This window comes from Brachyhypopomus gauderio, chromosome 16, assembly GCF_052324685.1.
Source record: "Brachyhypopomus gauderio isolate BG-103 chromosome 16, BGAUD_0.2, whole genome shotgun sequence".
NCBI lineage: Eukaryota > Metazoa > Chordata > Actinopteri > Gymnotiformes > Hypopomidae > Brachyhypopomus > Brachyhypopomus gauderio.
In genome coordinates, this window is record NC_135226.1 from 21,942,482 (window position 1) to 21,967,481 (window position 25,000).

Consider the following 25,000-nt stretch of genomic DNA (forward strand, 5'->3'; position numbering starts at 1 on the left):
ACTCACTACAGCCTACTCACTACAGCATTCACCACAGCCTACTCACTACAGCACTCACTACAGCCTACTCACTACAGCCTACTCACTACAGCACTCACTACAGCTTACTCACTACAGCCTACTCACTACAGCCTACTCACTACAGCACTCACCACAGCTTACTCACTACAGCACTCACTACAGCCTACTCACTACAGCACTCACTACAGCCTACTCACCACAGCCTACTCACTTCACCACTCACTACAGCTTACTCACTACAGCACTCACTACAGCCTACTCACTACACCACTCACTACAGCCTACTCACTATAGTACTCACTACAGCACTCACTACAGCCTACTCACTACAACACTCACTAAAGCCTACTCACTACAGCACTCACTACAGCCTGCTCACTACAGCCTACTCACTACAGCACTCACTACAGCCTACTCACTACAGCACTCACTACAGCACTCACTACAGCCTACTCACTACAGCCTACTCACTACAGCCTACTCACTACAGCACTCACTACAGCCTACTCACTACACCACTCACTACAGCCTACTCACTATAGTACTCACTACAGCACTCACTACAGCCTACTCACTACAGCACTCACTAAAGCCTACTCACTACAGCACTCACTACAGCCTGCTCACTACAGCCTACTCACTACAGCACTCACTAAAGCCTACTCACTACAGCACTCACTACAGCCTACTCACTACAGCACTCACTACAGCCTACTCACTACAGCACTCACTACAGCCCACTCACTACAGCCTACTCACTACAGCACTCACTACAGCTTACTAACTACAGCTTACTCACTACAGCCTACTCACTACAGCCTACTCACTACAGCACTCACCACAGCACTCACTACAGCCTACTCACTACACCACTCACTACACCACTCACTAAAGCCTACTCACTACAGTCTACTCACTACAGTCTACTCACTACAGCCTACTCACTACACCACTCACTACCCCACTCACTACAGCACTCACTACAGCCTACTCACTACAGCACTCACTACAGCCTACTCACTTCACCACTCACTACAGCTTACTCACTACAGCCTACTCACTACAACACTCACTACACCACTCCCTACAGCCTACTCATTACAGCCTACTCAATACAGCACTCACTACAGCCTACTCACTACAGCCTACTTCTCCTCTCCTCCAACATATCTCTCTTCTCCTCCAACACGTCTCACCTCAGTGTGTGTTTGGATGTAAAAGGTCGTAACTGTTCGTTGTAAAGCAACCTTGGGCATGTTGAAAGGTGCTAATTTGTGTGGTGCTAATCAAATTTCATTCACTTTACTGTAAATCACGTAATCCAGATTATTTCATCTAAAGGGTGATTATCTCATCAGATTATCTCATCATGGGTTGAATGATTATTCCAATGATATGTTAGTTTTTAGAGAATACTGATCTGAGAAAAGTCTGAACATTACAGTAAGAAAAATATAATATGTTATAATAAATAATAACAAATGCAAAGAAAATATTGACATTTGTACATATGTATGGATTCATTTGGAATGTTAGAGCAGGTCTGCAGTAAACAAACCCACTCAAATAAAAGCAATATCTTCAGGAAAATGATGTAATTTGAAGATATCACCCCCCTCCCAAAATAAATAAATAAATAAATAAATAAACTGGGCTACTCCTTCCCAGGCACTTACGACTAATACTGTTTCCATGGCAACAGCAGTTCATACTCCTGCTTTTAACATCCCAGTTTTTTTTCTTTCTTTCTCTTGAGGCGTCTTGAGGAGTGAGAACAGTGAGAGGAGTGATATGGGATGAGAGGAGTGAGAGCAGTGATATGGGGTGAGAGGAGTGATATGGGGTGAGAGGAGTGAGAGGGAGGCTCAGATCCATACAGAGGAGTGTGTTTATCCGTCCCCTCGTGTGCTGGGCCCCTTGAGACTGAGACAGCCGGTTCCTGCTAGCTCACACAGGAGCGCTGGGCCTGTATTTATCCTGTATTTATCCTGCTTTCAGAATGTTACACTGGGATTGTTTAAAGCCTTGAACATGTCTGAACCAAAATACCAAATGAATGTCCAATCAGTTCTGATGAAAATATGACATTTTCCTCACCGATTTCCCACCTCCTCCCAGACAACGACGCACTGATTCACTGTATCTGTGCTCATCTGTAGCTCAGGGGGACTTTAAACTCCATGAACAACAGGACTTATTGAATTATAGACTGGTATGTAATTCATAGACCAGACTCCAATCTGTGAACAATCTGCCTCCACAGAGCACCCCACTGGACCTGATTGAGACCGGGAAGGGGCTGAAGGTTCAGACTGAGCGCCCCCATCTGGTCAGTCTGGGGAGTGGCCGACTAAGCACAGCTATCACACTGCTGCCCCTGCCAGAGGGTGAGTGTTTGAGTGTGGCGGGCACTTCTGATGCTGTAGGGTTTAACGCACATTCCCCAACAAAACCAGGGACGGAGACTTGAGAGACTTTGGAAAAGAAAGCACAGGTTTGCTGCCAAAGCTAATGTTGACACCTGACTTCAGTCACAGCTAATGCAACACACACACACACACACACACACACACACACACGCACACACACACACACACACACACACACACACACACACACACACACACACACACACACACACACACACACACACACACACACACACAAATCCTCTTCTATCTCTAGATTGAAGGCTAATCACCCAAGCCTGTCATCACCACCTTTTCCTGAGCTGTAACTAGAGACCTTTAAAGTGTCTCCTCTTTTAACCCTTTACTGTCCACATCTTATGACTGTGGCTCAGTAGCAGCGTGTTACACACACACACACACACACACACACACACACACACCCTCCGTAACATCTGCCTGACACAGCTCAGTTTCTCATTCCCCTCACTCGGTTCTGTCCGTCTGTCTGGGTAGCAGAGATGAACCCAAATCTTTCAGAGACCACGGTGTGACAAGCGCAGTGGAGTTCTCCTCTTCACTAATGGGGAATGAGAAGTCTTCAGGAGCGGAGGTGCTACACGGGTTCAGGCTTATCTGTCTGGCCCGGCTGCAGATAAGGCAGGATACGTGCGGTGGAGGAGGGGCTTGGCGTTGGAATGTGTCTTTCTTTTCTTGTCTCCTCTGCTCCTGGTATCACTGGCCCACAGATTTAATGCTCGATTGTCGTGCTCCTTGGTGACCGTGACGTGATTCATTCCTCGTGGAGAAGACGGCTACATTCCTCTCTGGTCTACGCTGCTCTGGCGATGTGATAGTTAAGTGCTTTGTGACTAAGATAGGTGTGGAGAGGAGGGAAACCCTGCTCACGGTGAAACTCTATCTCCTTGAAGCTCAGACAGCTTTCAGCTTCCAACAAAAAAAAGCATCCAGTGACAAGAGACAGTAGTATTCACACCTACAGGTTCAACCCCCTGTAACTGCACTGGTGAATTCGCTGAGCAGGAATCACATTCGACTTGTTTCATTTGCTTTCACTTTGTCACGACCGGCATGTACGGCAGGTTAATCATTAAACTCCTGCGCCTGTTGGGCTTTTCTTCTCAGGGAGGACCACCCTAGGTCACGGAGCCACAGACGTCAACATCCAGGGCCCCGGCGTGGCCGCTCTGCACTGCTTCATTGAGAACGAATGTGGAGTGATCACCCTGCACCCCTGTGGGAACCAGTGCAGTGTGGACGGACTTCCAGTCTCCCAGCCAGCACGCCTCTCTCAAGGTATCACCTGTAGCAAAGCCGAGCTATGAACACCAGAATGGAGATGAATGTTTCTGATGATCTTTTATGGCTCTGAGGACAGCTCATGAAGACACTTTACAGTTAAAATTACACTTGTGCTTTAATCAGAGGCAACACAATCCTTTTTAACTGAAACAGGTTGTCATAAGATACCACCAATGTGTCTGGTAGTAAATTCAGAATGTATGTCAGGTTATCAGAGTGTAAGTCAAGTTAATAGAGTATAAGGCAGCTTACTAGTGTATAAGTCAAATTACTAGTGTGTAAGTTAGGTTACTAGTGTGTAAGTCAGGTTAGTAGTGTGTAAGTCAGGTTACTAAGTGTAAGTCAGGTTACTAGTTTATGTTACTGCAGTTTACAAGAGTGTAAGGCAGATTAATACACGTATTGTATTTATTTCTAGTACATGAATACGTCACCAACATGACGAGTCCTAGCTTTTAACATATCTCTCCTCCACTGTATCTAACACGCTCCATTTCAGGAGATAAGTGACTGATTCACAGATAGATGGGATACAGCGTTTTGTCATTATCACCAGATAAAACGTTTTGGGTCTGTAGTTTCATTTCTTCCTGTTTGTCTTTGTGACCTGTGTTATCAGAACTCTTAAATATAGCCTGAACAACCGAGACTCCCTCCAACGGCTGCACATATCATAGCATTCCCGTCTAGTTCTTTTTTCATAATGAGTGCACAGCCGGTCTCCTCGTCCAGTGAGGATGGGTTCTCCCTGTGGAGACTTGAGAAACTTCCTCCCAAGGTTTCTTCCTTTATTCTACCCAGGGAGTTTCTCCTGGGCACTGTCGCCTCTGGCTTGGGGATCTGAACCCAGACATTTGTAAAGCTGCTTTGTCACAACTGGTGTTGTAAAAAGTACTTTAATGTAAAAATATGCTGACTTGATATTATAGTTATAGACTAGACTAAAGAACATGTTAAGGCTTTTGTTTCTGCGACAACTCATTTACTCAAAGCAAATTAAATGATCAAGTCTCTGCTGGACGACCCACCGACCCCAACAGTCACAACCAATCGTTTCAGTTTCCAGTAACTTCTGATTGGATGTGAACGTGTTTAAAATACTGTTCTCCAACGATCATCTGCATACAAACAGACCTCAATCCAAATGTGTGAAATCACTTTGTTGCATTCATGAATTAGAATCTCCACCCGAGTTTAACATCTTTTGTCTGTGGTGGTAATTTGACTGTGAAGGACTGGGGGGTATTGTGTAGGCCAACGGACGAGTGAGTGCGTGTAATTTGCATTGGTAATATTCAGGAATTATTTGCAAGGGGGCAGGAGATTTTAAAAATGCTTTAAATCGCACAGGTGCTAGTTATAATAAGCCCTGTATCTCACACTGTGGTACAACCGTAACCTTGCGGAAATAATGATTGAAGCTCGGCCGTAAATGGGCACACCGTCCCCCCCCCCGGCTAGTTTGGGCGAGGAGGAAACGAGTCCCACTGACGGAGACAGCTGTGAGGAACCTCAGAGGAACCACAGAACCACACGGCTACACTACTACACACCACCACGGGAGCTTCAACACTCGTTTGGACTAGACAACACTTCTGTTACTACGTTATAAACGGACATGTGTCGTAACTAGGTCTGCACTTCGGTTTCTTCGCTTTCACATGTTCTTTTGTTAGTCACAGAGGGCGAGTATGGCGAAGCACTAATACTCCATAACAAAGGTTACCACAGGATAAGACAGAACCAAGCCGCTTCGGTCCTACAATTTGTCCGTAAAAAAAGCAAAACACGTGGGATCGTGTTAAAGGGACAGTTACCATGTTTCCGGCGAACCGGGACCACCTGGATCTAGACGTAAGTGTACAGAGGGACGGACTCCATACGATACTGTAATAATTATATTGTAATGCCGTTCTTACGGGTTAATTAACATTATTCTGAATGGTGTTGGGTTAAAGAGGTAATCTGGCTCTTGCTTGCAGTAATTACACTGATCCTTAAACACAGAGACGGTTTGTAATGAACACTGTGGTACTGTATATTATGGTTTCGAGTATATTACTCAGTAATGTGGATCCTGTGCACGTGTTGATCAGTGTTGATGAATAACTGCTGTTTATTCCAGTTAGTCCAGAACACGAGTTAGTCACCAAAATCCGACGTGTGATCTGCATCTGTTTGAAAGGGAATGTGTTTCAGTGACTAGCTGAAGTATTATATTCGATATTATTTATTATTTCATTATCCAGTGTGTTACATAGATGTTCCTGGTTAGTAACCAGTACTATAATCCCCAGTCCCTCTGCCACTGTCTACTGTTGTTTTGTCAGTCTGACTGTTTGCCCAGAAAGTTCACACGCACTTGATTTGTGTTGGGTCACCTACTAACAATAGCAGCAGAGATTTTAGGATGGAGGTAACCAGACCTTCTGCGTGTTAATGCCTGAACCCAAGGCTCACGGGCTGTGTGTGGTCAGACACTCAATTTCCATTAGAAAAATCTGCTGGTAGAAACTGTGCTGGACATTTGTTCCTCCATTAGAAGATTCCTACAATCACCAGTTGAACAATTGTTATAGACAGACAGTATGTCTGCCATCTTTTCAATATTGGATGTCTGGAAGGATGATGACCCTTTCACAGCGGGTCACATTATCACACTTGTGTCTGTGTTCACTAATGCCAGCACGGTCCTGGTGTCCTGGTGTGGGAGGAGTCCATGAAACACTGGACTGTCTCCCATCTGCTTTCCAAACGCAGTAAAACAAACCGCCATGGCAACCAAAGTGTTTGGCGTCGGCCGTCCCTCTGTTGTCCGGCCAGGTCGACACGCTCGTGTATTTGGGCGCTTTAGTTTCCTCCTTCTAACTTAATAATCAGGAAAGAATTCCAGAGCAGTCCGTTAATAACTAAGAATATGTTTAGTGTGCTAACACGATATCATCCTGGATGAGAGGCTCTCTGCGTCCTACAAACTGTGTAGCACCCACATACATTTTTGCTGAAGTTCATGGTACTAACATGATCCAAAGGGAACAGCTTCGCACACAAACCTGCTTATGATGAAATATTCAATAATTTGCTAGATATTTACCAGCAAAAAAAAACCAAGATCTTTCTGTTGAAAGCATTATGAAATAACAGATCATTTATCTTTTCCACACTTGAAGTTTTGCAGAGTTGGTAGTTTTCACACAGTTTTGATGTGGGAAGCTGTGTGTGCCTACAGCAGTGCTGTGAGGGGTCTTTAGCAGAGGCCAAACTGGACCTGTGTGTAGTGAATGTGTGTAGTTATTCCTGGGAGAGTCAGGCACTCTGTCTGACCGGTGTCTCCTCGGTCTGACCTCTGACCTCGCTCTGTCTCCCCAAAAGTCCTCCAGATTCTTGTTGGGTTCACCACTCGTATGACAAATGACTTCATGAATTTTAATTTAGCCATATTTGGCGTTTCAAGTCGTCCACCACATATTGCTGTGGAGTTCACCCTGGGCAGAAGGGTGAGGTGGGAAACTGTCCTCAGTTGTGTGTTCAACAGGAAGTGCATCATAGCCGTATCACTCAGTCTCTTCTCTGAAACAGAAGCTCTGTGCACTGGAAGAATAAGACTGTAATGTCCCTGACTCACCACATACGCTGTGACCCACACATACGTCCTGCCCTCCCCACAGAGGAGAATTATGGGTAATATGCCATTTTGAATTTGAATTTGGCCTTCCAGAGTTTCCCATGAGTCTCTTTGCTCGGGCTGATGGCTGGCGTAACCAATGTAGATTACATGCAGGTTGGCAGGGGTGGTCCATGACTCTTTAATGGGAGAACAAGACTGTGGGACCTCACATGGGGGGCGGAGTCTGTAAGACGACACTCATATCCAATGAGTGTGAGTCACTGGAACTGACATGGCATACAAGCGCCTCCACCTGGCACCACGGTATCTGTGTTAAAATTAACCATAATGACTGGCAGAGGTTTGAGACCTATAAACAAACACAGGGGAACACAGGCTATGTTTAACCTCTGGTTTCAGCTGTGCTGTTTTTTGAAGAATGTTTTCATCCATGTTCTTAACATGAAGAGAACTGGAAATATAAATAATACATTCTCATGATACATAGAAATTGAGTAATCGCAGAACAATAATGTAGATTATTAAGCAATTGACAGGATCACTCTGTTAAATAGCATGTACATGGTTTATACTGCAGATGTCTTGTGATCTGCATTTTGTCTAACGCTGTCTTGTGGCAGGTGTGGTGGATTTTGTTGTTCTCTGTTGTGTGAGCTCAGGGTTGATGGTAATGTCTGATGGCAGACCAGTGAATTACTCCTACCGCTGCAGGTATGATTCATGACTCCATTATACACCCTCATCTTTCACAGTGCTGTCTGTGGTAACACACTAATACCCTACATCACAACTCTCTGTGAATCCACTGTCAAAACCAAACCATTTATTATAACGGGAGAATTCATTAACTTCAAAAAACAAAATACTCACCAAATTACTGAGATCTAATTGTCTTGAATTGAGTGACGTAGCACAGTCACCAACACAGTCAGGGGTCATTTGTGTTCAGCTGTGTGTGTTCATGGCCTTCACAGTGTTCTGCTGGTAGACTTTGACTAATGCTGCTGTAGTCAAAATTTCATTCACTTACATTCTTGGAAATCAGCACTTCTCATTAAAGTGTCAATATTAATGTGACTCACTTCCTGAATGTACAGAGTGCTTTAAGCCAAAGATGATCAAAACTGACGTGTCTGATTCTTCACTTCCATCTGGATCTCCAGGAATCGGATGTTTTCTTTGTGAAACAGTCAGTGATGTCATGCGGTAACCACATAGCCTCTCGTTTGCTGGGTTCTGCTTACACTGAAAGGCTGAGGGTGTCTGAGGGGTGAGGGTGTCTGAAGGGTGAGGGTGTCTGGGGGGTGAGAATGTCAGAGGGGTGAGGAGGTCTGAGGGGGTTCCTCAACCACGTCTGCTGCCCTCTCTCAGCTCCAGGGATGAGAACAACGCGTTTTGTGTTTTCTGTCATGAGTGTATGGCAGACAGGACCATGGTGGATCTCTGTTAAGGGGCTGTGGAGATCTTGAACCTGATGGTAACCTCACACTGAAGAGGAGGGACCCACCTCTGGGGTCACCACAGCTCTGGGGTCACCACAGGACTCTCCTCTGATCTCCTATCTCCATTCTGGTGCATCATGAACTCACAGGGGACAGTGGATTTACTATGTATTAAGAACGTAAACAATTTCTTTTTTTTGGTAGTAGAACAGTAGTACTGTGTCAGCATCTGAATCACTGGCTTTCAGTCTAAGAGTATCATGGTAAGAGCAATAATCCTCTAAGCACTCGGATCTCCAAGCTGGAAAGCTGTAGCCTGTGGATATGACATTCTGAGGGTGTGGCTGTTGTCAAGTCTGACTGAGGCCCTCATGCCATTCATGGTTACGCAAATTGAGTCATGACTCCGCTTTATAATTTGTATCTCAGATCTATCATCCCCCAAATTGTGTGACAAGCCCAGACAGAGTCAAGCACTGAACCTCTCAGCACAGACAGACTCACCCTGACTCTAAGAGTAATACGTGAAAATCTTTATTATCGTTATTATAAGAACCTGAATATGGACAATAATATGGTCATTTCTGTACTGATATGATAAGAGATTATAGCATAGATTTACTGTATGTCTATTTCTTCTCAACTGGGATTGTTTCTATGGTAATGCAGTAAAATGTTTGTTCATTCCGGTTGCTACTTGTCTGAAAACCAAATGTTCTTTCTTCCTTCAATAACAAAATGACATCTGGCACACCCTGTTCACCAACATCTGCTTTTATATGGGGGGAAACTTTCTGTAAGACTCCCCCGCCTGCTCATAACACACACACACACACACACACACACACACACACACACACACACACACACACACACACACACACACACACACACACACACACACACAAGCTGTAAATCATCAGTATTAGGAGACACAAGAGAAAAGAGACTTCACAGCAAAGCCCTGTGTTGATCTAACACGGTCTTGAAGTAAGTCATGAAGCCAGCGTGAACATGCACCACCACTCTGTTCTGCTCCATGAACTTCACCGCTGTTCTCCGCATTAATGTCATGTGGAACGAATACGATTTTGAACACTAGTACCGCCAAACTTGTGTTGTTGTATGTAGTTGTGGTTGTGGCACGAGTGTTGTTGTGAACGTGGACAGGGTTTGTTTGCTGGGGGGGTTAGTGGAACACAGACCAGGAGAGGGCAGGCAGAAACAGCTCACCCTGTCTCCCCCGCTCAGAGAGCCGGAGCACGCTGACTGTGCAGTGAACCGTCCTGCGTGGTACTGTCTCTCCCTGTCCTGTCTCTGTCTGTCCTGTCTCTCTGTGTCCAGGCAGGAGAGGATACCTCTGCCCTCCGCATGGCTGCATGGCTCGACCCACCAGCTCAGTAGGAGAGTTCAGCTGCTCTCGTGTGTGAACTGTAGATGTTTCTCCTGAGTGAACTGTAGATGTTTCTCCTGAGTGATTTGCTCTTGTCTGGATCCTTGCAGGCTGCATGTTGTGTTTTGGCCAGTCGTCCTTCTTCCGCTTTAACCACCCCGAGGAAGCACTGAGGATGAAGAGCATGAGATCAGAGGAAGGTCACGCGTCTAGCGGGAAGATCCGACTGCATACAGGTAAGGCAACATTAATCCCGGGCACACACACACACACACACACACACACACACACACACACACACATGCGCACACACACACACACACACATGCGCACCCACACTCATGCACACACACACACATATGCACATGCGCGCGCACATACACACATGCACACACACACACACACATACACACATAGATGCGCACACACACACATACACACACACACATGCGCTGCGCACACACACATGCGCTGCGCACACACACACATGCACACACACGCACACACATGCACACACACGAACACACACACATGCACACACACGCACATACATGCGCACACACATGCACACACACACACACACACACACACACACACACACACACACACACACACACACACGTACAGGCCACCATGTGAATTAAAAGACCCACACAGCAGAATCAGACAGAAGTGGCCACATCGTCTCCCCCCACCAGTGATCCGTCCTGGTTGGTCCTGTTCCATGGACTGATCTGAACGTCATCACCGTGTCTTCCTAAAATAAGTGAGGTGGGGGTTACCTGGGGGCCCCATCATGTGTCCACGCCATCTGAGAACCCCTCCCATCCATAGGGGGGCACTGCTGCCCACGGGCACGTACGGTCTGCCCCTGTAATGCTCCACCCTTTCCTGTTATGCCACCACAAGGCAGATGGGTAAATATAAACATCATTGGTCCGCTGTGTTTCCTGGGCTGATAATGAATTCCTTCCGATCTGAAAGAGGCTCTGTTTCCTGTCACGCCCCCACTGCTGCTAACAGACAAGTGGCCCTTCAAACCGGGCTTTAGTATTTCTCTTCCCCATTCATATTGTTTCAAGTTAAATTAGTAAAAATAAAGTCAGATATAGCAGAATCAGGGCAAATGCACCGTGTTCAACCAGATACACCTGACATGTAATTACCAAACGGCCCTCTCACTCCAGACGGGTCCAGACGGCTTTGTTGGCTGGGCACTGCTTATTTAAGGAACTGACTGGGATATCTGTTACAGGGTGTATTTTAAGTTGAGCTCCACCCTTTACAACCCCCCCCCCCTTACCCACCTCTGTCTGCTCTGATAACTTGCCATTTCATTGTTGCGGGTGGTTTTTAATATATTTTAATAAAGTTTCACTAATGCAGAGACTATTTTAAAGAATAGTCTATAGAGAGAGGCTACAGAGACTGACAGATTTTTACATTACAGACTGTTTGCTTTGCGTTCTTCTGAAGTGTCCCATATGCTCTTAGGTAAACTAAAGCCGCTTCTGAAATTACTCATAAAACGCACCGAATATACAGCATGAAAAATCAATGGAAATCTGAATCGACAGCTTGGTGTTTATTTCGGTAACGTTATATTTGAGGAATGGGTAATGCAGCATCTGATTAGACTGCTATGTGTACGGGCGAAGCGTGCACGGTGGCATATACCCGAGCACTGAACGGATACGGTGTACGGTCACCGACAGTGTACGTGGCGCTTTAAGAGACCGAGGAGGCGGACGCGGTTCCCGCCCTCGTGGAGCCGCAGGTCCGTCCGTCACATCAGCACCCTGGACAGGGGAGGGCGGGGACGAGCCGCCGTGCCCGCGCTTGTCACACGCAACCCGGCTGGAAAACACCGCGTCGAAGCGCTCGACTACTCGGTACCGAGTACTGTGTGTCCGACTGGACTGAACACCGGCGATCGAAGTCGGAATGCAAGGCCTTGATGTTTAGATTTGAGCCCGGTTGTGTGTAAACCCGTCAGTCGCAGGCTGGTTCTGACACGTAAGTACCGACTCGCTGTGATTTAAGCCAGAAACGAGGACGGCAGTTAGTCGTGTTTCCAAACCCACATTACAGTTTATCAGGTGAAGCGTTAATGTCTCATGTCAAAGATTATATCCTCCCATTTCATCTGTAACCTCCATATGTTTGAGCTCTCTTTCCCAACGAGTGGTTCAAGATATCATGTCGTGCATTATCATTTTCGAACCGAAGCTTACTAAGGCTAAATATATATAACACATATTATAACGTGAAGGTATTGTAAAGATATAATGTAAAGATATTCCGCAAGGTGTTCGTGAGGTAGCGGTGGTGTGCATTATGTGTGAGGAGTTTTAGTAGAGAGCGTTTCATAACGTGGACAATGACACATGTATCTCCAAATATTTTAGTCTAAAGCAAATCAACAGTGAAATTTAAGTGTTTTATGACGTGGATAAATGCCAAACCTTTGTTGTTAAATGTGCTTTATTTCCTTCATATGTTTAATAATATGAAAAAACTTGATTTAATGTCATATTGTAAAATGTGTTTGGTTAGTTTACTCTGTGTACCAGCTCGCGTGTCTCAGCTGTGTTGATGACTCACTGGTGTGAGGAAGCTCTTCTCTGGGGTGATGGGCACACTACCACACACCACCACACATTAACACACCACCACACACTACCACACATTAACACACACTACCACACACCACCACACATTAACACACCACCACACACTAGCACACATTAACACACACTACCACACACCACCACACACTAGCACACATTAACACACACTACCACACACCACCACACATTAACACACATTACCGCACATTACCACACACTACCACACATTAACACACACCACCACACACTACCACACATTAACACACACCACCACACATTAACACACACCACCACACATTAACACACACTACCACACATTAACACACACCACCACACATTAACACACACCACCACACACTACTACACACACTACCACACATTACCACACACCACCACACACTACTACACACACTACCACACACTACCACACACACTACCACACATTAACACACATTAACACACACTACCACACATTAACACACACCACCACACATTAACACACACTACCACACATTAACACACACCACCACACACTACTACACACCACCACACATTACCACACACCACCACACACTACTACACACATTACCGTACACTACCACACACTATCACACATTACCACACACTACCACACATTAACACACATTGCCACACACTACCACACACCACCACGCATTAACACACATTACCACACACCACCACACATTACCACACACCACCACACATTACCACACACCACCACACACCACCACGCATTAACACACACCACCACACACTACCACACATTACCACACACCACCACACATTAACACACACCACCACACATTACCACACACCACCACACACTACCACACGGTTTTGCTGTGCTTCAGCTGTGCTGGTGTTTCCAAAGCCTCTCCACACCAAGCACTGTTGTGTGTTTTCACACAGTGTTCAGTAGTGGAGGCAGCGTCTCTGTGTTTAGCAGGTGCACAAGTCCTTCAGCATTATGAATAATTCTGGAGTGACCCGGTCACTTCGTGTGAGAGTGTGTGAAGCAGGTTTACTTTGGCCATGATTGCGTGTAAGGTCAAGGTGAAGTGCACTCGTTTTTGATTTGCTGAAACCCGTTGTGTGTGTGTGTTTTTTTGCACTTGCCCAGAAAATTCTGGGTTGACTATCCTGTTATTGTGTTCATTTCTATCCAGTCTCACTTAATATGAGCACAGGGTGCGTTAATCTAACCACGGGTTGTCCTGCACGTGTGTGCTGACTGTACCTCTGTTTCCTACAGACTCGGAGAGCTTGGTCAATGGGAACTACCAGTCAGCAGTGGCGGTGTGTCACCCAGCGCCCCGCGACTGTCCCGATCACCGTGCCATCGTCAGCTCCATAGAGAAGGACCTGCAGGACATTATGGACTCATTAGTGATGGATGAGCCCCAGACCTCCTCCTCTGAGCTGAAGGTGATGTCTGCTCCGCCCACCGCCCCCTCCCCACTGTCCCCGGTGTTAAACGGGGGTGGGCGTTACCTTCTCTCCCCCCCCACCAGCCCTGGCGCTATGTCGGTGGGCTCCAGTTATGAAAATACCTCCCCACCGTTCTCACCTCTCTCCTCACCCTCACCGGCCAGCAGCGGTAGCTTCACCAGTCCGTCTCCCGGTGGCCTCCAGGACCACACTCTTCCTCCTCCTCTTCCTCCCATTCCAGTCAGGTCCTCCAGCTACAACTACACCAGCCAGCCACCCGTACCTCAGCCACGCACCATGGTGCCCAACCACACGGGTAGCGGCGGGGGGCCGAGGGTCCCTGAGAGGAGAGCCCTTCTGGAAGCTTCTCCGAGCCCGAAGCCTGCTCGCAGGGGCGTGAGTCAGGATGCTGCAGTGGGGAGGAGCCTGGAGAGCTCCAGGATGAACCCCACGATGCCTTCGGTCTCCATGTCCGCTGGGCACAGTGACTCCTCTTCTGTCAGCAGAGTCGCGATGCCCGGTAGCCCCAAACTCGGCCACAAACTCACCACAGCGTCGCCCTCTTCTTCTCCATCCAGTCCAAGGGTGAAGGGGGCTGTCGGTCTCCTGGATCGCCCTTCTAGCCCGTTCCGTGAACCCCACCAGCCGGAGTACTCTCACGCCCCCGCCCCCACGCAGCACGTCTCTCCTCCGCCTCGAGCCTTCCAGCCCCCACTGGACCCCATTGTTCACATCATCCAGGGCGCACCCACCCCGCCGCAGCAGGGTTCCCTTCAGCTTGCCGAAAGTCCTCGGCTGGCCCGCAGGAACCTGGAGGCCTGTGGGGGCAACATGAGGGAGCTCCCCCCCCTCAGTCCCTCCGCGGCACGCAGAGGGCTCCCCGTGCTGCCTGGGTCTCTACCAGGACCCCACCCTGCCCTCCGAATCCCCGAGAGTCCATCCACCAAGCTGGTCCCAGAAAGCCCAAGGCTCAGGCGAAAAGCCGTCTCCCCAACCGAACAGCTTTTCAGCCCACGGATGGTGCGCGCCCGTAGCCCCTCACCCACCCTGGGGTCGATGGAGGCTCTGGGCGGCCGGAAAGGGAGCTTCGGGACCAGCCTGACCCCTGCCTTCAGCCTGGGTTCCCTGCCTGGTTCTTCACCGGTCGCCAGCCCCAGGAACCACAGGAAGATGTCAACAGGCCACAGGGACTTCCGGCTTGTCCACCCGGGCATGAGGGAACGCAAGAACAGCATCACAGAGATCAGCGACAACGAGGACGAGCTGCTGGAGTATCATCGACGGCAGCGAGAAGAACGTCTGTGGGAGCAGGAGATGGAGAGGCTGGTGAGTGAGACGCTGGAGACGTGATGTTCTCACAAACGCTACACAACCCACGTGCCAATAGTTACACTCAAGTGTAGCAGAAATGCCTCATGATGCTGTGTGTGAATGTGAAGACGTGGGCAGGTTGGTTAATGGTCTTCAACAGTGTTGTAATGTCTGTGCGTGAGTGTAATGAATCCCTCATGCTGCATCTCCCCAGAAAGAACCGCACGCTGCCCAGTAAATAAGGCAGTTTATTCCAGCATGACTTCACTGGACTGAGATTCTGCGAGTGTTTTGGTCGTAGTTAGTGAGTAATACGCTTGTTGAGCGGAGAATCTTCAAGGCAGCTGAGGACGTTCTTTCTGGGAATGTTGCCTGGCCCAGTGGGGGTTGTTCAGACTGTGTGCACAGTAGAAGGGCCCTCGTGGTAATGCCTGGGGCTGTTCTAATCCACGGGCAGTGTGGAGTCACTCTGTGAGCGGGGGGGACACTACCGCCCTTACGAGCTGACTAGACGTGATTTGGAGCCATTGCTTTACTCTGGCAGAAGGCTCAGATTTCACCATGGCAACGCCATTGTTTGTTGTCCTTTTTGTGGGGGGGGGGGACGTTTCGGTCCATTGTCCAGAATGAAGCTGCTAATTCAGTCACCGTCCCAGAAGTTTCCTGCACGCTAGCGTCTCAAACATCTCTGCTGGCTGTCCTTATCACACAGTGGATGTTTACTGACGGCAGGAAAGATTGTGATGTAACTGCAGCCGTGTTCATAATAGCCCGGGCAGAAATGATACCGCCACCAGGCCTCGACACTTTGATCGGGTTTACAGCGTTGAGAGATTTTTACTTTGTCCTCATGACTCAGCAGTTGGCATTTGAAGACAGCAGAAGACAGAATGACTGTATGATATATGAGACAAATGTCCTAAAGTGAAATCAGTGTTCACTAAAAGGATTAGAACAGAACAGAGCAGGTTCAGCTAATGGTGCAAAACATAAATCTTCAATTCAAAGACAAAGAGTGTAGATATTTTAACATGATGAAGTGTAAATAACAAACAACACCTTGCTGGCTTCACTCAAAAGTGGAGTAAACTTCAAATGATGCTCCATCTACCTGATGGGAAATGAATTTGGAAAGCAGACCAAGTCCTGAGATTATGCCATCGTGTTACACTGTGTATCATTTACCTCAGTACCTTGTTGTATGAGTGGACAGAACCTACGGCTGTTCTATCATTATCAGACGACCCTTTTTGTAGAAATTGGAGCTGTGCTACTGGATCGTCTTTATCTGATTCCTTAGAGAAGCCTGGTTGTGTTTTGTAGCGCTGCTCAAAATGTCAAACACTCGCCATGCGATGATTATCAGTGCACGTTTCACCTCAGCTAACGGTGGGCAATGTGAAGACACGCGGACTATACGCTGATGTTATCATCATTTATACTAGCGTAAAGGTTTTTCTGATTATATCGCATTGATGTCTTCAGTACATTGAGATCCCTGGTACACTGTATTTGTCATAAAAAGATGGAATTTTAGAGAGGCCCTAAAAAACCAGTCACGTTGACATGTTTTATTTATTCATATTAATATAAGTATTTATATTCTTACTGTAAATGTGAAGTTTCGTGATTTCCGATGTTTGTCTTATTCGCTGCCCCAACACCTGAACATCGCTCAACGTCGTAGCCCAACTCATGGTCACACGCGTCCTGTGTGGCGGGACGTTCCCAATGACGGCCAGAGGTGGGCTTGAGCGTGTGGCTCCGCCCCCAGCTCCGCCCCTAAAGTGTAACCTAGGCAGGGAGTCTTCCGGGCTGGACCAGCACAGCTGACACCCTGTTAGAGTGACGGCAGAGTGAAAGCAGCACACTGGTTATATTTACCCCACAAATCTCCCCAGCAGCTCGGCCTGCTGTGCGCTTCAGTAAAGGGATTCAGTGGGCTGACGTTTCACTGAGAGCCGTATAGTCTAAAAATAGCCTTCAAACCTCCTGCGTAATCACTTATAAAGTTTCAGTTTGGGATTTGAGAGGGTACTTAACAAAAACATCCTGAGTCTGTTTCACACTATGTGCCTAAATAAATATATTTTGTTGGACTAAATGTGGTTGGTGTATGTCAATAGGGCAGCGTTGTTCCTCTGACACGTCTCCAGAGAGAGCGTACTGGATATATGGGGCGCTTCCCAACACTGGAGAACTTGGCTGACGTAGCTTCTGATTTACCAAAGGTCCTAGAGGCACTCATGGTTGCCTGAGAGACCGCCTTGGCACACACACACACGCACACACACACACACACACACACGCACACACACACACACGGCATATGGTGTCAGTCACCAGACGATCGCTCTGTCGGTAAGTTTCTGCCCGGGTGCCAGACCTGGCCCAACATGACCTAATTCTGAACGCGCGAGGCGCCCTGGTGACATCACATCTCCAGCCCTCTGAAGGCGGAGCTTCTGTGTGACGGAGACAAACATGCACACGTTGCCACCCTTCCCCTTCCTAGCAACGGTGTTTCCTTGGTTACCTTGTGTTTTGGTTTTACTTCCTGGTTTTTGTTATTTCATGTGTTTTTTTGTTTTGCTTTCGTTACTCACACCCCTGTTCGGTTCTCCTCCCGTTCCCATGGTCTGTAGTCTTGTTAGTCCTTGTGAACTCACGTACGTAACCCCTGTGTTGACTCTGTCTGGTGGTCAGTGTTACTCTAGACATGTTCTTACTCATGTTCGTGCTCTGTGGTTGTACATGTAAACTGACCCTAGACCATATCAACAACAAATAAATCTCATTCTTCTCAGCACATGCTTCCCCATCATGTGTTCTCCATGTTACACGCGTGTGTTTCTGCAGCGTGTGTCTTTGGAATGGGGGAGAAGAATCTGAGCCTGATCTGGTCTCATCCTGACCATCACGGACCTCATGGATGACCGTGATTATTGTGTGTGTTAATGTGTGTGTACACCAATAAGCCAGGACACTTAAACCACCGTGTAATATTGTGTAGGTCTCGCAGCTCTGACTAACTGACCCACGGACTCCATGAGACCTTTGAAGGTGTTCTGTAGCCTCTGGCACCAGGATGCTAGCTGCAGATCCTGCCGAGTGTCAGATGAAGCCTCTTTGAACTTGTTCTCCAGCACATCTCAAAGATGTGTGATTGGATTGAGAATCTTGAGGCCGTGTCAACACCAAGTCAACACCTTGAGGTCTTTTTTCCCCCCACACCATTCCTGAACAGTTTCTGCAGTGTGCCGGGACACTTTGCCCTTCTGAAGGAGCCATTAGGGAATAACAACACGAAAGCATCAACGTGGTCTGCATCAGTGAAGCATGTCAAAGTAACACCCCCACGCACGACAGCACCACTCTTAACAGTGCAGCTGCGCACACACACACACACACACACACACACACACACACACACACACACACACACACACACACACACACACACAGACCCTTGCACACACACACACACACACGCACACACACACACACACACACACACACACACACACACACACACACACACACACACACAAAAGACCGTTTGGTGCAAGATCTTTTACAGCGTTTTGTGCTACAGTAGGAATCAGAGCAGTCGGGCTGACCTTTGAACCTCAAGCACATCTATGTGCCCTGGGCCGGATGTTTTTCCTTGAGCCAGTTTGGGTGGATAGAAACCCCCACATCCCATAATACCATCTGCTGTCCATCATGATATTTCACTGTGTCTTTGATCCTCACACTTGCACTTCCTGTTTCCAACAAATTAACTTCAAGAACTGTGTGTCCACCTGCTGCCTGATATATCCACCACTTAACAGGTGTCACTGTGATGAGATAAACCGTGTTAGTCACTTCACCTGCCCGCGCTTTCTGTGCTGTGGCTGATGGTTACATGTGTATGAGGGGGAGGGAGGAGAGAGAGAGAGAGAGAGAGAGAGAGAGAGAGAGAGAGAGAGAGAGAGAGAGAGAGAGAGAGAGAGAGAGAGAGAGAGAGAGAGAGAGACATACAGCGTGAGGTACGTTTGTTTGTCTGGATGATGGATCTCTTGGTTTTAAATGACTGACTGAGCAGCGGAGTCATTAATTCCATGAGCAGAGCACCTGGGGTGAAGTTTGAAGTGTGGCTGATATACTGTGTTAGTCACCAAAGGTTTGGAAGCATGTACTTGGACAGGAGAGATAAACTATGGGTCTCAACACAGTAAGACAGAGAAAGAGAGCAGTAGATAGAGGGAGCGAGAGAGGGAGAGAGAGGGAGAGAGAGAGGGAGAGAGAGATGAATAAAAAGAGACATGGAGAGAAAGCTTTTAAGTTTTCATGCAACCTCATTCACCTCATTATATTTACACATGATCTGGGTCAGAACCCCCTATCTGGGCTCATGTAATGAAGCCATCATAGAGTGGTGACCTGTAGGAGATGAGCCGACCTCACACAGACGTGCTGTTCCCACGGCTGCTGAGAGCACTGACAGTATCGTAGTCTTTACTTCACACTGGCCCTCAGACCTGCAGCTGGAGGGGACCTGCTCACTCGAGGAGGTGAAGTTCCTCACATCTTTGTGGGGGGAGACGGTGTCCTCCATGGTCCATCAGCAGGATAACTGGTGTCAGGATGATCTCCAGTCCCTTTGCACAGGAAGAACAATGTGAAGCAGAATAACAATATGGACACATATTTCCTTCAGTATCGTGCGGTCTGTAAAGGGTTCAGTTCACTGTGCATGTAGATGTTTAGCTGATCCACTCTGTGTTGGAGTCTGGTGACGACTATTGGCTGCATTTTGCTTTACTTTGTCAACATGGCTCCGTTTTGTCATGCTGTTTATGAACTTTTAGCTCTTCGTTTGTGATTCAGCTCTTTGCAGTCTGGCTTTTGCAAAACAGGCTGATGTTGATATGGGGAAAGACAAGAAAAAGCAAAACAACGTTGTGAAGCTGTAACACTACATGCAAACTACATGGACCTCCAGCATCAGGCAGTGCAGAGACCTTTAACCCCTCCCTCTGAGGCTGAAGCCCCTCCTCTCCCACCTTTAGCCCCTCCCACTGAGGCTGAGGCCCCTCCTCTCCCTCCTCTGGCGGGTCTGGCAGTGGTGCGATGACTGAGACACGCGGCAGGGTGCGGCGTGGCTGGGTGAATGCCGACTCCGTGTGGAGTGAGCTGGTCTGGGATTTAGCCGTGACTCAGAGTCCCAGGGCGTCTCCAGGGCCTGTGTGTGTGCAGCATGGGTTGAGGGACCTCCAGGAGCAGGTCTAGTCTCCCTGACCAGCCTGGTTCAGCCTGGGGAGCAGGTCTAGTCTGGGGGAGCAGGTCTAGTCTGGGGGAGCAGGTCTAGTCTGAGGAGCAGGTCTAGTCTGGGGGAGCAGGTCTAGTCTGAGGAGCAGGTCTAGTCTGAGGGAGCAGGTCTAGTCTGGGGGAGCAGGTCTAGTCTGGGGGAGCAGGTCTAGTCTGGGGGAGCCGGTCTAGTCTGGGGGAGCCGGTCTAGTCTGGGGGAGCAGGTCTAGTCTGGGGGAGCAGGTCTAGTCTGGGGAGCAGGTCTAGTCTGGGGGAGCAGGTCTAGTCTGGGGAGCAGGTCTAGTCTCTCAGACTGCTGGCCTGTACTGGTGCTGTTTGGACGATACTTGTCGTGCATCACTGTAGACGGACCTCAGAAAGCACATATGGCAGATTGACTGTTCCTGTGTAACACCTGCAAATCTGTTTGAATAGATTACAGGTGGGATTTACATCTGTGAATAGACTCGAAAAAAAATTTAGAGACAATATTTTTCCTCACTTAATACCAATATTCCTTATAATTGTATAAATTATTACCGCATATGGAAAACTAATTTTTACATGGGAGATTAAAAAAAGGTTTCTTGCTCATGGCCAGACACTACAATTAATGACTAGCAAAAATAGTGTTTTAATCGTGTTTAATGAGATAATATTTTTCCTGGTAACAAACAAGTCAGTCCTAGTACAGAGTGAATGTGCGGCCGACCCAAGATTACATGCCTGAGATTCCTCCTAGAAACTCCTCTCATTCCTGACGTATGAACACACTAAGGCTCTAATTACTCCAGACATCCTCACAGTCGCTCTGTTTATACCTGCTGCTCTCTGATATGTCTGTGTGGCTGGCTGCTTCCTCTACAGAGCGGGGGAACACGGCCCTCTGTAATAAAAAAAGAAGGTTGGCGAACCTTCTCTCCGGCCGCAGACGGACGTCGGTGTGGTGGTGGTTCTGGAGCTGTAGGCTGTAGGAGATCTGTGGAGGTTCTGCTGGAGTGTGACGGAGACAGCAGGGCAGTAAACGGTAGTGGGAAACGCGCTGCTATGTGATTAGAAATACAGCACAGTGTACATGTCACTGGTCCTTAACCAGCGTCCAGAGAACTGGATATTAGACTTCCAAACCTCTCTTCTCCTGTCAGTATAAAGGGAGCAGGAGTCTCCTGATGTAATACAAACACTAAGTATATGAAGTATCTATTATTTAGGAGAGAATGGGGGAGAGAGAGAGAGAGAGAGAGAGAGAGAGAGAGAGAGAGAGTGTGTGAGTGAGAGAGAGAGTGAGAGAGAGAGAGAGAGTGAGAGAGTGAGAGAGAGTGAGAGAGAGAGAGTGAGAGAGAGAGAGAGTGAGAGAGAGAGAGTGAGAGAGTGAGAGAGAGAGAGAGTGAGAGAGAGAGAGAGTGAGAGAGAGAGTGAGAGAGAGAGAGAGAAACCAAGCTGTGATGGGGGATGGGAGTCGATGTGGGAGGGCGTGTGTGTGTGTGTGTGCGTGTGTGTGTGTGTGTGTGTGTGTGTGTGTGTGTGTGTGTGTGTGTGTGTGTGTGTGTGTGTGTGTTTTGTGTCATACCAAACAGAGAGAGGGCAGTGGAATGTAAGAGATAGGGTCAGGTGGCTTGGCCTCAATCTCTCATGATGTGATTGGTCAGTGAACAGGGGGAATGTGTGAACATTCCTGGATGTGATTGGTCAGTGAACAGGGGGAATGTGTGAACATTCCTGGGTGCAAATGAAATTGTGTCGGAGACCATCAGTCTGTCTCCATGGAAACTTCATCCAAAGTTTCTGCTTCTGCTGAATCTCATGAACCTGCCACTTCCCAATTCACTTCTCAGAGTATCACATTAGAGATGTTCGAGATGTTGTATATACTGCTAAAAATACTATTAGCTTCTAGTATAGAAGTTTCTTCTCATAAACACAGGTTTGTTGTGAAAACGTCATTAGTATCTGCCAGCAAGATCTCTGTGTTCTGTGTATGTGCCAGGAACACTCAGAGAACGTTTGTGTTTTCTGAACACTGATCCAGGATCAGAGATAACAGTAAATCAAGCAGGCGTTCTCCTGCCCACGAGCGTAAACAGAGGGTCTCGCCCTACAGAAACCCCACCAGCAGGTCCACAGGGACGTGTGGCTCAACTCCAGCAGGCCGGTCACATCAGGCCTCCCATCTGACAGGAGAAGGAAGTTGTTAACAGATGAATCAGTGGGAGGGAGGGACCCGCATCGAGACACTGAGCTGTACGGGACTGTACGGGACTGTACAGGGGGACCCTGAAGACCTCCTCCCCCGCACCCAGACGCAGTGGCCGAGAGCAGGGGCGGAACAGGGGGCATTTGATCATCTGTACTGCAGAGGACATGTTCAAATGTCCTGCAGCGGGAGGACATGTTCAAATGTCCAGCAGCAGGAGGACATGTTCAAATGTCCTGCAGCAGGAGGACATGTTCAAATGTCCTGCAACAGGAGGACATGTTCAAATGTCCTGCAGCGGGAGGACATGTTCAAATGTCCTGCAGCGGGAGGACATGTTCAAATGTCCTGCAGCGGGAGGACATGTTCAAATGTCCTGCAGCAGGAGGACATGTTCAAATGTCCTGCAGCGGGTGGGTTGTAATGTCCTGTCTTGCCTGAGTGTTTCCACAAAGCAGCATGAAAGTTTCATTAACAAACGTTACATTTAACAAGGTGCTGTATTTCGTATCAGGAGAGCTGTGTGAGTTCTGCTCTTTAAAGTTGAAGGACATTCTGCTAACGACAGTAGTTGGTCTTCTGTTAGCAGTGTACAGGCATCCCAAACCCCATTCATCTCCCTGAATGAAGCTTCTAGATCAGCATTGCAGCAGGCCAAGACGGAGATCAGACGTCATGCAGCAGGTGGTGGGGTTGTCTCCCCCTGCTGGCGGTCATGGGGTGTTACACTCTCAGCTTTCTGTGGCTGTTCTCCAGGCCTGAGGGAAACTGTTCGCTGCTGTTCCCGAGAGTCCGTCTATATGAGGGTGTGCGGTCGCGTCCTCGAGGACTACATTCCTGTGTTTTTCGGCATTGATTCCGCTATGGCTTTTCAGTTCTCCCTCATTATCCGTGCTGAATATTCTCCGCGAGTAATTCTGGTTTCTCACACTTGTAGTATTGTTTATTACATGGACATGGCTTTTGGGTCCACTACCATAAAACATCTGTGGGGAATTTTGTTTCCTAAATCCTCCGTTCTGACACTACCACCATTACTGCTCTACCACTATTACCGCTCTACCACTATTACCACTCTACCACCATAACCGCTCTACCACCATTACCGCTCTACCACCATTACTGCTCTACCACCATTACCGCTCTACCACCATAACCGATCTACCACCATTACCACTCTACCACCATTACTGCTCTACCACCATTACTGCTCTACCACCATTACCGCTCTACCACCATTACTGCTCTACCACCATTACTGCTCTACCACCATTACCGCTCTACCACCATAACCGATCTACCACCATTACCACTCTACCACCATAACCGCTCTACCACCATTACTGATCTACCACCATTACCGCTCTACCACCATTACCACTCTACCACCATTACTGCTCTACCACCATTACCGCTCTACCACCATTACCACTCTACCACCATTACTGCTCTACCACCATTACCGCTCTACCACCATTACCGCTCTACCACTATTACCACTCTACCACCATAACCGCTCTACCACTATTACTGCTCTACAATCACAGAGACATGTCTCCGATGTCCAACACTACCCCACGGCTCTAGAGGTTCACATTTCTAGTAATTATAAGATAATCACAGTGTGAATAGGGAAAATGTATTTTAAACTCATTAAGATGAATTTTAAAAGAATCTTTTATCGACTATAATAATGGCTACACGTGTCTGTCACGTGTATATGATTCCCTCACTGTCTGGGCGTTTGGCATCTTGCATTAGTTTCAGTAGCAGTGTGTCCATTTCTGTTCCTGCAGCTGTGGTGGGATGTAGATTACAGGTTGTGCTAATGGAGGCCCCATCAGCCCTGATCGCAGTGCAGTGGTGTGTCAGCGGGGCTGTGCGGCGTGTTACGAGGAGCAGTGTG

At 47.8% G+C, this 25,000-nt stretch overlaps 1 protein-coding gene and 1 long non-coding RNA gene across 13 annotated transcripts in view; one reads left to right on the top strand and one right to left on the bottom strand.

Annotated features, from left to right (window-relative positions):
* The window catches only part of phldb1b (pleckstrin homology-like domain, family B, member 1b), a 71,034-nt gene that overhangs the window by 16,195 nt on the left and 29,839 nt on the right, over window positions 1–25,000 (top strand). For 9 of the 12 annotated variants that reach the window (XM_076977205.1, XM_076977206.1, XM_076977208.1 and 6 more), the window contains 4 exons: window positions 2,285–2,408; window positions 3,576–3,746; window positions 10,326–10,451; window positions 14,119–15,620. In XM_076977205.1, the coding sequence (XP_076833320.1) occupies window positions 2,285–2,408; window positions 3,576–3,746; window positions 10,326–10,451; window positions 14,119–15,620 (1,923 nt within the window). The other 3 variants (XM_076977212.1, XM_076977211.1, XM_076977213.1) reach the window with 3 other exon arrangements.
* On the bottom strand, window positions 15,817–17,323 carry LOC143478240 (uncharacterized). The gene is made up of 3 exons (XR_013121715.1): window positions 17,215–17,323; window positions 16,665–16,716; window positions 15,817–16,545 (listed from the first exon to the last, which is right to left on the bottom strand). It is a non-coding gene; the product is annotated as an uncharacterized LOC143478240 (long non-coding RNA).